Source organism: Channa argus, chromosome 11 (genome assembly GCF_033026475.1).
Source record: "Channa argus isolate prfri chromosome 11, Channa argus male v1.0, whole genome shotgun sequence".
Classification (NCBI taxonomy): domain Eukaryota; kingdom Metazoa; phylum Chordata; class Actinopteri; order Anabantiformes; family Channidae; genus Channa; species Channa argus.
The window spans coordinates 20,798,858-20,811,369 of record NC_090207.1 but is presented as its reverse complement, the minus strand read 5'-3'; the positions used below and the strand labels follow the sequence as shown (position 1 = coordinate 20,811,369).

Genomic DNA, 12,512 nt, shown 5'->3' with positions numbered 1-12,512 from the left:
TAAAAAATATTTATTTTTGCATTACTCTTGTGTAACAAATTTTTATATTTTAGATGAACAAACAAGATTGAGAGCCAACTGGGTGCAGACCAAACTCAGAGGAGCAGCAGTGGGTCAGAATAACAAAAGCACCTAGTCAAATAATTCAGGTGAGGTCATAATATCTATATGAACCAACAAGTTGCAAACAAGTTGAGTATTTTTTGATAACAAAAACATTTTAGTAAAAACTTCATTGAGGCAGCCAGTTGAATTTTTATTTTTTCAGTCTGTAGCTGATCACGTTTTTAAAGATTGCATTAATAAAGGAAGGATAAAGGACTAAAGCCCTTGTCTGAATTTGACGACCTAACCTCTGTTAAATTTTATATTTGTGCTTCATTAAAATTGTAACCACAAATTGTTGAGTGTGTTTTATAGGAAATACCAGTAAGTAACATTTATGGGGACTGTCAAAAACTGACCAAACAGCATCATCAGGGGAACCTCAGTTCTCACTTGTCTTGACAGTGTGCTGAGTTGATGCTACTTGGGACTCAGAGTGATGTACATGCTCAGTCTCAGGAGTTTAAAACATTTGGTAGGACTGTAACAAGCACATTACCCTGGCATACATAGTTAAACAGGGTTGTTGTTGAACTGACACAGACTGTCGTTTTCACTGTGTACTGTTGTATTTGATTTTATTTCTTCAGATGTGAACTGTCATATTACCTGAAATAAAAATGTTTAACTTATTTTTCTGGTATTTCCATTATTGTCCTACTTAGGTTTTGAATACTCCAAATACCAATAAGTTTCCCCAACACCTAATAGCTGCATGAAAATATTGCAACATTTTTTAAATGTTTGATCTAAATAACAGATTTTTTTATAGTCGATTAAATATTAATAAGTTCGCCCTACTCAAATAAGTTCCACCAACACCTGTATGGAAAATATTACAGAAGTTTGTAGTGGAAAGCTTGGGAAAAAGAAGGAGGACACGTGGATGGGACGGAAAAAAAACTGGAAAGAATGGGGTCCCTTCCCTTTCTATTTATGATGTATAGAAATGTTTAAAGAACAAATTAAAATCACTCCATAAATGAGGGCAAACCTCAAAATTAACCAAACCAAAGCACAAAAACTAAACTTGATCTCAACATGAGTAAGGTTAAGTGAACTGAGATGTTGCAAGAGTCATGCAAGAGTTGCATGAGCAAGGGTAGAGTACAACTAGGGAGGAAAAACATCAGCGGGGGTTACCATACAAACATGACCAGAAGTGAAAAGAAAAACCACAAACTAGTCCAGAACAAACAAGATAAGGTAAAGACGAGGAACATGACATGAGGCAGTAGAAACTCCAACGACGATCTGGCATTGAGTGTTTGGTGACTGAAAGCTTAAAATGAGCCCTTGATGAGCTAATGCAAAACAGATGAGTGTTAATAACAATATGGTGGAACCTTTTTATTCTATGAAGCTATACTGTTGTGAAATGTCTTTCTCATTTTACGTATTTTACCATTGTAGGCAATGCCCATATGTTGAGTGACACTACATCTGGTGTATTTAAAAGCTCTTTAGATTTGTCAAGCAACCCGAGATGAATCAAGAACAGGATTGTTGATGTGAAGCAGCATAAATGATTGAGTCACAAAGCACAAGCAGAAAAACATTTAATTATTTGTCATTTATTTAGCTCCTACATTCTTGTAGAATACTCGCTTTTAAAACCCCAAGACTGCTACATTTTAAAAAACTTAAAATGCACAACATTATAGTGATGCCGATGTACTGTTGTTACATATGGTCGTGATAAATATGAGTTTTCTGCTTTTCATCCATTGACACCTACAGAATCTCTGCTGTTTTGCCTGATCCCTAGCAAAATGTTACCCAAACCAAAATTAGGTTTTCTATGTTGTACCAACACAAATGACCAGGATTTTTTGAAGAGCTGTTTATATATTTTCTTGTTTCTGTTGCTTCTGCTGCTTGTATCAATCTGCTGTTGTGAGATAAATCTAAATCCTGCTGGTAGTAATTTCAATTAACCAAGACAACTAATTTCAACCTTGATAAAATAATTACAACTAAGATGTTGTTGCATAAAACAGCTTAGAAAATTTGTCACGTCAAAAAACAATCACAACAACCGTGACATGATCATCATGCAATTATTTATTTTTGAATCAGATAATAATCATTTTTTATATGTTCTGTGCTCATTTTGCCTGTTGCTGACACTGTCCTAAAAGAGAAATAGATATCAAATCTGTATGAATACATTTAATTTTCAACAAAGCATTGTTCAAAATATTAATACACGCACAGGCAAAAAACTTTAACCCACAATTAAGCAACACTTACAAAGAATCCTTTTATTCTGTAAAGTCCGGCAAAAGGTGATTCCTCTGCACAGCCCAAAACACTGCACGGTGTGTCTACGTGTGAAAACCCTTCAACTATCTGTTAAAGAAAACAGTGATGTTACTATTTAAGGAAATAAAGGAATCATCTCATTAACATGGACGTGAGAAAGCTCTTGTGGTGCTATAGAAAATGTAACATACAAACGAGGAAATTGCTCCATCCAGCACTTAGCTTTTGTTAAGTTTGTCTTTGAACTGATAAATACTTACATTGTCCAATGTGTCTGAAATACTGTCCAGTTCCCTCTTCCCTCCTGGGCTAAGTCCATATGACCAGTGCTGACAACAGTGCTGTGGCACCAATGTCCCCACAAGCAGCAGTGCCAACATTTTCATAGCCATTCTGTAGAAAAACACAATATTTTGCAATTCAATATTTTTGAAGAAATGTTTATTCAAAACCTGTCAAAGCTCTCAGCACATCATTGATTTATTTACCCTTTGTGTATAAGGCTGGAGTGTCTCAGATTTATCCTTGTCTGCAGTCCTCAATGAATGCACCTTCAAACTATTTCCCAAGGTTTATATAAGCCTAACCCTTCCTTTCGTCTTGGCTTAAAACGTCACTACAGGGGGTCCCAAAGTGGGATTTAGCAATGTTTACAGGCAACCTGCAGAGCTGGTAAAAGCTTACTTTTTAATAGAACTTCTACAAAAGAATAATCTCTGGCAACAAACTACTAGACCTTTTTAAACCCAATTGATTTTTGGCACTATAATAGTTTTTAAATTTAACAACTCTCATTTATTCAAAGCAAAGACACAATAAAAGATAACAGAAATAAAAGAAAAAAAACAACAACAGACTTTTAAGTTTTTCTTCATTATAGTTTATTTATAACAGTCATTTATGGAAATATATTTCCACAGTCGAGTGCAATAATCATAGGCTGGGAGACCTACACAACTCCCCACCTTAAATACAACCCAAACACTGCCCCATATTGCATTCAGTGAGAAGTATTAAAATAAATAACTATAGCTCTTACATTGATTTTCACACTCAAGGTGAGACATGTGATTGCCTTCATCATTCATTCTCACAGGTTGGGTACCTACTTTTCAACTGAGTGTGTATAGTATTGCATCGGAGCAGCTTTGAGCTACAGCTAGAGTAACTTCACCAGTCAAAGACACACTTCACACATGCAAACAGACAATGTCCAGTAAGAAGTGACACAAGCTCCTTGACGTAACAGCTCACAAAACCTATGCTAAAATAGTTTTTTTGGTTTGTTTGTTTTTTTGAGAGGGGAGGACTTGGAAGCACTGGATTCTTTTACATAAGATTACAAGCACCAAACATATTTGGTGAAAAGGACAATACAACATACAAGTTAACATAAACTTGTGCAAATAAGTTCAAAGCATGATTATGTGATATATATATATCAATACACGGAGCACATATCCAAGCAAACCCACTTTGACAACATGAAAAATGGCTTTCTGTTAAAGCAAATCAAGTTTGATAATTTTCTCAAGATGGGAATCTTGATGATGAACGACACTGAACATGAACATTACATTTCGATAAGCAGTGCCACAATCAAAGACATGCTGTTGTGGATCACTGACACACCGGATTAATAAAAGAGGTAGATTCACAGAGTGAAAAACAGGGGGAAGTGTTTAAAGAACACAAAAAGTAGGAAAGGAGAAACCACACAGCTGTAAATCATGTGTTGCATACTCAAGCTGTGTTTAAACCTAGTGTGCCGCATAGTTTTATGGTGCACTAACAGCACTTTAAGCCTTTTAGGCTGTGCTATAGTATGGCTTTGGCTTGCATTGCTTCCTTTATAATAAGTTCAATCCAGTACAATAAAAGTAACATACTTGAAAAGCAGTATATAACGACACAGTTATTGGTACACTTCAATTTCTGCTACAGCAGCATTTAGTGAAGCGCATCGCAGCGCTTTGATCCTTACTGCAAACAGATAATCTTTAATCTTCTAATTTTTACTCCCATTATCATGTCAAGTAATATGAAGTGAATATAAATTATATAAGACATTAAATGAGTATAGTTACTAGATTGCATCCAGACACATGTGAATACACAAGGAACATTCCTTTGTTTTGTTGATATATGCAGCTGAACATTAATGACAAAATAATTGCCATACAAACATACAGGAACCACCCTGGATAAATTCTAGTGCAAGATATTTAAAGCTACCATAATATTGGTGTAATAGCAGGGATGTGCACATAACTACCCCTGCTACGGACAGGTAGGGACTGATGTATTATGGGGGAGTAGAGAAGGGGCTGAGTGGAGGAAAAGTTATCTGACACTCTGTGACATGTGCAGAGGGGTCAGCATCTCTTCAAAAATGGCTCCTTTAACATTAGACCCTCTCAGGTTGGCTTCTTGTAGATCACAACCAGACAGGTCACAGTTCTGCAAAGAGGCAGCACAGACAAAACATTAAGATAGGGGAATTAAATGGGTTTTGATAAGATACCTGGTGTATACGAGGACACTACACTATATTATGCACAGAAGCAGGTCAGAAAAACATTGGCACATGTTGGCAGTTTCATTAAATTCCCATTGCAATTTTCATGGTTCATCAACTATAATATCGCTGCTGGTGCCTGTTCCTTTTTGCATAGTTACAATGCCTCAGCATTTATGGTTCAAATGTGAAATTCTTAGTATTATTATGAATTACATTAAATAAATCTATCTTGAGTTAGTGTAAAATTTTAGGACTGAGCTCTGATTGAAAAAGCCCTTGTGGCAAAAGATCAGGGAAGTTTCACAAATATATAGTATATTGAAAATGATCTTCAATGCAATTTATTCAGATATGCACCGTTTAATCTGTTTCATTACCAGCTGAGTCAACATGAGTGTGTTTAGAGATAATCCCTTCTGACAGGCTTAATTTACCTCAAGATCCGTCCCTGCTAAAGTGGCTCCCCGCAGGTTACAGTTCTTCAGCTTTGCATTTTTCAAAGTGGCCACACGCAGGTTGATACCGGTCATTTGACTTCCTTCCATGTCAACCCCTTTCAGGTTAGCACCTTATTACAAGACATTTGGTTAAATGTGGTGACAAATGTAGAAGCATGTCATCTTTGATTATGAGTTATGATGAATTACCTTCCAGGTTGGCCTTCAGTCCAGAAGGATCTTCAAAATTGCATCCTTTCAGAGAGGCTCCCTCGGCATTGGAACACAGCATTTTAACCCCCTGAAGGTTGGCCCCCTTCAAAAACAACACAAAGATTACAGGTATTCATAATGATGTTGATTGTTCATATTGGGTTATGCCCTACAAGTAATTTATGTACAGCTAATTGGACTGTGGAAACAGTCTGTTCTCATTAAAAAGATGAATGTAAGAGTAAGGAGACATGATTAAGATCAGAATGGGTCTGCCTCCACACAGCTGAAGGGCGACAGTCCAACAAAGGCCAACAGTCAAAAATAACACAAGAATTAAACACAAATCAGAGTGACAAAGGAAATGGTTGCTTCGCCACAGTAAAACAAATTGCTGTGTGCCTGAAGAGTTTTTAGACTTACATCTAGGTTGGATCCAGAAAGATCTGCCCGCTCCAGATTGGAACAGCATAGGTTGGCGTGTGTTAGATTGCAGCGGCTGAGATTAGCCATTTTGAAATTGATGTAGCGCAGATCAAGTCGGGACAGATCAGCACGGCTGAAATTAAGCCCCTGAGAGCAATAGGAGTAATTGTGTCAAACATTAACTTGATATGGTGAAATTACTGGATTAATAATAATAATAATAATAATAATAATAATAATAATAATAATAATACATTCATTGAAATTTACCTGACAGCGTAGCTCTGACTTGGTAGGTGTTGCTAGAAGAAAACGAACAAACTCCTTACGGGAAATGGGAGAGTGATCATCAGGTGGTTGTGAGTTCTGTTTTGAGGGTGAAGTACACAGAAGGGGATGATCACACTACTAAATGCCAACCAGATATGCACCAGTGCCATTAGGTCCAGTACTGTTTTGTGTGCTCATATTCATCAAATGTATCTGATACAATGTACAAATCCCACTTTAACATAACATCTGCTAGCTGAGTGGGACGGACAAATTTCAGTAATTTACAGAAGAATTCAGCTCGTACACAGTCAGGTACAGATAATGTTGTATTTAACTTAAGATGTCAATGTGCTATAAAATCTAACTATAACTAAGTATGAGCAATTTGTCAAACACCTAAGGCTCAAGCACAACACAAACTTGGAGAAATACAAGATGTTCACGTTGCTTGTGGTGAACTTGTCTGATGTATCAAACCCATACAGTGCTCATTACGCTTAGTGTAGTGAATTGTTGCAAACAAGACAATGACATACAATCATTTTGCGGTACAGTTGAATCTACTGAGCAATTTATATGAAGATTAGTTGAGTTGTTGTAGACTTTCATTTCGAGACTGATAGTGGCTGTTGAGTATAGTCTGTTCTTCGCAGCAGCAACAGAAGCAGAGGAGACAGTTTAATGTAAGAGGCACACAACGTTTGTGATAAAGGTTTATAATGCTGAGGGCGGGGGAGTCACAGTGTTATATAAAGTATTGAAATTCACTCACATCTTACTTCAAATTACCAATGCTGTTTTTTTTTACACAGAAGTTGGGTGTTGCCTCCTGTTGTAAATTTTAGATTTCATTAATTGCAATCAAAAAAGTAAACGTATACACTTGATCTAATGATGATAACAGCCGTCTCCATTTAAACTCCTCTGTTTTTATGAATATTGGTTGGTGGCATTAGCAAGTACTCAAAGTACTTCTACTCAGAGTGTAACAAAGTCAGGTCTCTTAGTCCTAATGTAAACCACACCCACTTCATATTACCTTGATTGCTACTTCCAGCTGTTCGGCAAGCTGTTCAATTCCAAAGAATCGTGCCTCCTCCAGGACACCTAGAAGACAATTAAGACAATGTTACATAATAAATAAAAATTTGTCTGAAAATTGCTCTGACATTAATTTCATTAACCATCTTCAGAGTTATTCAGGTAGTCTTCATAATTTATGACACAGTAAAACTTACCTCGTATATTTATGCCTTCATTGATAATGAGCTGACCATGTCTCAAGTAGTTGAGAATAGGCTCAAAGTATTCAGGGCTGCGGTCGATTAGATAAGCCCCATGTTTGTCCTGCTTGTTTCCCCACACATCTGGAGTAAACGCAAAGGTTGACAAAACCCCCTTATAAAGAGATGGCTCACATGAAACAAATAAAATGCTCAATAACAACCTGGGCTGCTCTGTAGCTCAGGAAAGACTTGCAACTCTGTTCCCGCTCTGTTGTCTGTTCCCACAACAAAAACTCTTTGTTATTTCGTATCACAAGAGCACAATGTTTTCATGCAAATGACATCACACACACACCTGTGTGAATGTAATGCCGTTTGTAGCTGATGAAAAGACAGCTTTAGGCTTGAGACGTTGTGCTTTTGTGATATGAAATAAAAAAGAATTATTGTAATAGGAGCAGACAACACAGTTGCAAGTCTTTCCTGAACTGCCTTAATTTTTTGGACTCAGCAACTGGATAAATCGGATGTGTGTATGTGCTGCACATTTAACTAACCTTTATCCCGAAACATATGAGCAAGCATACTCTCTGGCTCCTTGCTGACCAAGGTGCTCCTGAATACAAAATAGCCAAATTCAGTGATCAAGACAACTGAATGTCTCTCTTAGCATGTGAATTACTAGCAAACACAGCATTAAAACCATAGATACCTGGTGGTGGTAAACAGACGCCCACCGATATTAAGGGTCAGCCAATCCGTGTGCGCCCCATGCGGGTCAGTTGTGACCCTGGCTTCATTTTGAGGATCTGTGATGCAAAAAAACAAAAAAAGAAGAGAGAGTTGTGTGCATGTGCATACTGTGAGGGACAGTGGATGAGATTCTTGAAGCACAGGACTCACCAATAAATGGATCTCCTTCTGACACATACAGCACGTCGTCATCTCTGTGACGAGCACAGACACACAAAGGGAGGGAGAAACCTTCACGTTACATCTATTACATGTTAGCAACATATGCATTATTTTCTTATGAGCTTACCTTATAAGGGCAATGTCATCTATAAGACCACCCTTTCCATTGTATAAAGAGGAGGCTTTGATTCCTAACTTATTGCTCGCTACGGATAGTAGGTCCGACAAGGTTCCGTACACTGCTACAACCTAAGAACAAACAAAAGTGTAAAAACAGCGGGTTGGAAAATCTGGAGATTGGCCAAAATGGGTCATTGACACAAGCAGGGAGTGAGAATCAATAAGGCAAAAGTTTACTTCCTTGACTTCATGTGACTATCTGACATTACTGTTACATACATTGTAATATTGGAGGATAATATTAGAGTCGGTGACCAATAACTTTAATAAAACACGCAGCGATATGGTCCGTGGAAAAAGCGAGTCATTCTGCGGCCCAAGCTCCCACACAGGACAGCCTGGATATTACCCACCTTGCCATTTTTAGATGTCCCGTTAACAAACAAGGTAACTCTTCTCATTCTTTATACGCTTTGGTTATAAGTACTTTGATGTAATTTCAACGAAAATGTGGCTTTTGCCAGCTTCTTGCTTGTCGTACAAAGCTGCTTAGCTACAGTAGCTGCATCAGACATCAACACGAGAGAGAAGATGCCTTCACACGCCATCTGTAAAAAGACGGATACGAGATTTGTACGTGAAAATGCGATCGCGAGGCAAATATATTATTATAAATATATATTTGTGGCAATACGTACTCCTAGGAGTATTTTATAGGTATATCTTCGCATTTATTGTAAATTTTAAAGTAAATTGTATAATTTTATAACAACGTAAGCAATTCAGGGAACTGAAATTTTGAGTTTTATCAGTAACTAGTGACAAAAGTGGTATGTAAGTTCGGGATGGTAAAGAAATACGCGGGATGATCCGCTGTGTCATTGCAATAGTGCATCGGTAATATTTATGTCCCCATAGTACAAAGTTATCTGCCACTGCTCTTTTCCCCAAACAAATCACTGCTAACATGACGACTAACTCAGAGGCCCATGAAGGGGACATAATGTAATTGGTCGGAGCTTTAGTACGTAGGCACGTTGCTTAATGTGTCGGGAATCTGGTAAAAACGTTGACGCGATCAATTGTGTTTTTGTTTTTTGTTTTTAGAAACAAACACTGTATACAATTAAAATTTTACATGTTTTAGTTTTTCGGCGACATATTCATTTGCTTCTTGCCTTTAACTTTGGGCTTGAGTGAGTGGAAGCTGGACGACTAGGTGGTGCTAATGCGCCACGAAACCGTGGATCGTAAACGATGAGTTCGAAGAAGAAACACGGAACTGTCAAAAAGGACAACGATTAATTATATTTTAACTAAAAAAAACTAGAGTCCAGCATTTAGTTTAAATAATTCTGGTCTTTGTAAGTTGACGCTATGTCGTCAGACAGACCGCATTGCTCGTGTTGCTCTCATTCAGTTTCCACTCCCAGTGTTTATCAGACGCTTCACGAAATGGATTTTGAACGAGGTTTGTACTTATGAGTAGCGCATGTTATGTTGAAGTTAAACCATGATACTAAATATCTTACTAAATATTTTTGTTGCTTTGCAAAGTGAAATGGATGCATTGGAACAAATATTTGCCACTTCTGAGTTGACACGCTATTGATGTACAGTGCTGTGTTTTGTGTCACACCTCTTTACAGGTATCTGGTCTGCTGCAATGGATGGGGACTTGGAGAGAGTCAGGTCCTTGATCCAGAAGGGCACAGACCCTAACATGAGAGACCCGTCTGGATACACAGCGCTGGTGAGGCTGCTGGACAAATGTTAGACTGTAAGTGCCTGCCCACTGATCTCAGCTTTAAATCTTTGCTTGTTTTGTTTTGTCAGCACTACGCAAGTCGCAGTGGTCATCTTGCTGTATGCAAGGTTCTTTTAGAGAATGGGGCTTGTGCATCTCCACAGACACCAGGCGGTGCCACACCACTTCATCGCTCTGCTTACTGTGGCCATCTGGATGTGGTTAGACTCCTTCTGCTACACCGGGCAGATCCAAAGCTCTGTGATGATGATGGTGCAACCCCTCTACATAAGGCTGCAGAATGTGGTCATGCGGAGGTGTGTCAGCTGCTTCTTGAGCACTGCCCTTCACTCTGCAGCCAGGCAAACAGGAGGCAACAGCTTCCATACCAGCTCGCACAGAAGCCAGACCTGCAGGAGCTATTAAACCTACCTAAGTGATAACAGAAACACCGCATCTGAGGCATGCTCAGTTGCTAAGATTGTACAAAAGGGTCAGCTTGACCTGGATTTACTACATCTTTGCTGCTTTATTCAACTGAACATGAACAAAAGTCACAAAATTATGGACAGGATGAACACAGATTTATATTGTCTAGTTTCATACCATAAACATCAATCTCTTTTGAATTTATAATTTACAGCTTTTGTTAAAAAAAAAAAAGTAAAACTCCTAAGCTGTACAAAAATTTTAAAATTCTTAAATAACACTATCATCCATCGTCTATTGTATTTCGTGTTGATTTCACTTTGAAATCGCCCTTAATGAAGAAACACTGCAGCCTTATCAGATTTGTGCTGGTGGTGGTAATCCTAAAAAGTCTCGACAAATTCAAGGAGAACAACTGCACACAGACTCACTGTTTTCTTTTTATTCAAGCATTTATTTATTTCTTACTCTGGAATTAGAGCCTAATACACACATTTGTGTGTTCCATACAGGAGCAGACCAGGCTTACACAATGGGTTAGAATCATGTTGATCTTTGTCACTTAGTGAAATTGTACAATCAATGGGAAGCATCCCCGCTAATTATGTTTTAGTTGAACACTATAAGCAATGCAGTTTTGATTAAAGCTGTAGGCAACATTTTGCCAGTGTTGGTTAATTTGTCTGAAAAATGAATGTGAAACTATCAGATACAGGGCATTTGATTCTTCCAGCAGGGGGAGCTATTGTCTTCCACACAGCATGCTTTTATTCTAAGTGCCAACCATTGAATTAGCTGGCAACCATTACAGTGACCTCATGTGATCCTCCTAACACACTGTTAGAAAACTAAATGGAGTAACTGTTCGAAACAGAGAAAGGCATCAGTGCAGCTGATAGTAAAGCCCCACAGATGGACACTCTGTTCAGCCAAATTATGTGTATGCCATACAACAATTTTTACTGTATAATAAACAAGTTATAAGTCAAGTCATAACAGTTTTTAATGTTTTCTGAACTTATGATAAATTTGAATTTGAACTTTGACCATAATTATTTTTTCTTTTGTTACTCTAAGATGACTCATTATTTTTTAAGTTATCTACAACAGGATACTATACTGAGTTTTTTAACACAGTATTTATGTAAAAAACAAAACAAGGATGGACGTTTGGGGGTGAATAAAGGATGTTGATATTTCCATATCTACCGAAACAGATGGAAATACTTTTAACTCTCGTCTCACATACTCATTCAAAGCGGGTTCAATAAGTAACACATGCCCATACAAAGTGCAGATACCTTTTCCTTTGCAGTTCTTCGCTCCCGCAATCCACACAAATCTGAGCCCATGACAGAAGCCTCTCGCTGCAGTCTTTGGAACTTTCATTGGGTCCACTGGTGGGTGGTGTTTCCAAACTACCTTCAAACCACATCCAGTGCCGTGACTGGAGGGGTGCCAGGCCACATCTGGAGCTCATTCCAGCTGACGCCACACAGCACAAGGAGATGGGGTGTTGGGGGTAGGCAGGGGGAAATGGAGGGGGTGGGGTAGGGGTGTAGCTTGGACAAGTAAGCCAAGAGAGCTGTTTACACTCACTGACAAGTTCCTCCTTCGTCACAGCTGAGGAGCTGTTACCAGGATCAGTCATCATGAGTGCCACATGTCAGCGATAGCACAGTTTTGCTGAGTCAATAGTTAGAAAAAAAATCCCTGTTTGCTTTAGAGTGGCACAACAAACAAAAAGCACATTATGCTATTTAAAATAAAGCAGTCATTTTGAGGGGCACACGGATTATGACACCCGCCCACAGCAACCACGGATTGTTCTCTTG

The 12,512-nt window shown here is 38.3% G+C and overlaps 3 protein-coding genes across 3 annotated transcripts; 1 reads left to right on the top strand and 2 right to left on the bottom strand.

Moving 5' to 3' along the window:
- Positions 1-1,733: 1,733 nt before the first annotated feature.
- LOC137136339 (progonadoliberin-1-like) lies at positions 1,734-2,939 on the bottom strand. Its single transcript, XM_067521609.1, has 4 exons — positions 2,859-2,939; positions 2,631-2,763; positions 2,359-2,457; positions 1,734-2,239 (listed from the first exon to the last, which is right to left on the bottom strand). Exons 2-4 carry the CDS (start codon positions 2,760-2,762, stop codon positions 2,192-2,194), a joined length of 279 nt encoding a protein of 92 aa, XP_067377710.1. The 5' UTR covers position 2,763; positions 2,859-2,939; the 3' UTR covers positions 1,734-2,191.
- Positions 2,940-3,224: 285 nt separating this feature from the next.
- kctd9a (potassium channel tetramerization domain containing 9a) lies at positions 3,225-9,106 on the bottom strand. The gene is made up of 12 exons (XM_067521606.1): positions 8,915-9,106; positions 8,509-8,630; positions 8,370-8,413; positions 8,179-8,275; positions 8,024-8,082; positions 7,479-7,607; positions 7,280-7,347; positions 6,238-6,333; positions 5,965-6,114; positions 5,539-5,644; positions 5,326-5,459; positions 3,225-4,830 (listed from the first exon to the last, which is right to left on the bottom strand). Exons 1-12 carry the CDS (start codon positions 8,960-8,962, stop codon positions 4,714-4,716), a joined length of 1,170 nt encoding a protein of 389 aa, XP_067377707.1. The 5' UTR covers positions 8,963-9,106; the 3' UTR covers positions 3,225-4,713.
- A 428-nt stretch (positions 9,107-9,534) lies between these two features.
- ankrd39 (ankyrin repeat domain 39) lies at positions 9,535-11,666 on the top strand. The gene is made up of 3 exons (XM_067521608.1): positions 9,535-9,972; positions 10,151-10,254; positions 10,338-11,666. Exons 1-3 carry the CDS (start codon positions 9,879-9,881, stop codon positions 10,686-10,688), a joined length of 549 nt encoding a protein of 182 aa, XP_067377709.1. The 5' UTR covers positions 9,535-9,878; the 3' UTR covers positions 10,689-11,666.
- Positions 11,667-12,512: the final 846 nt, after the last annotated feature.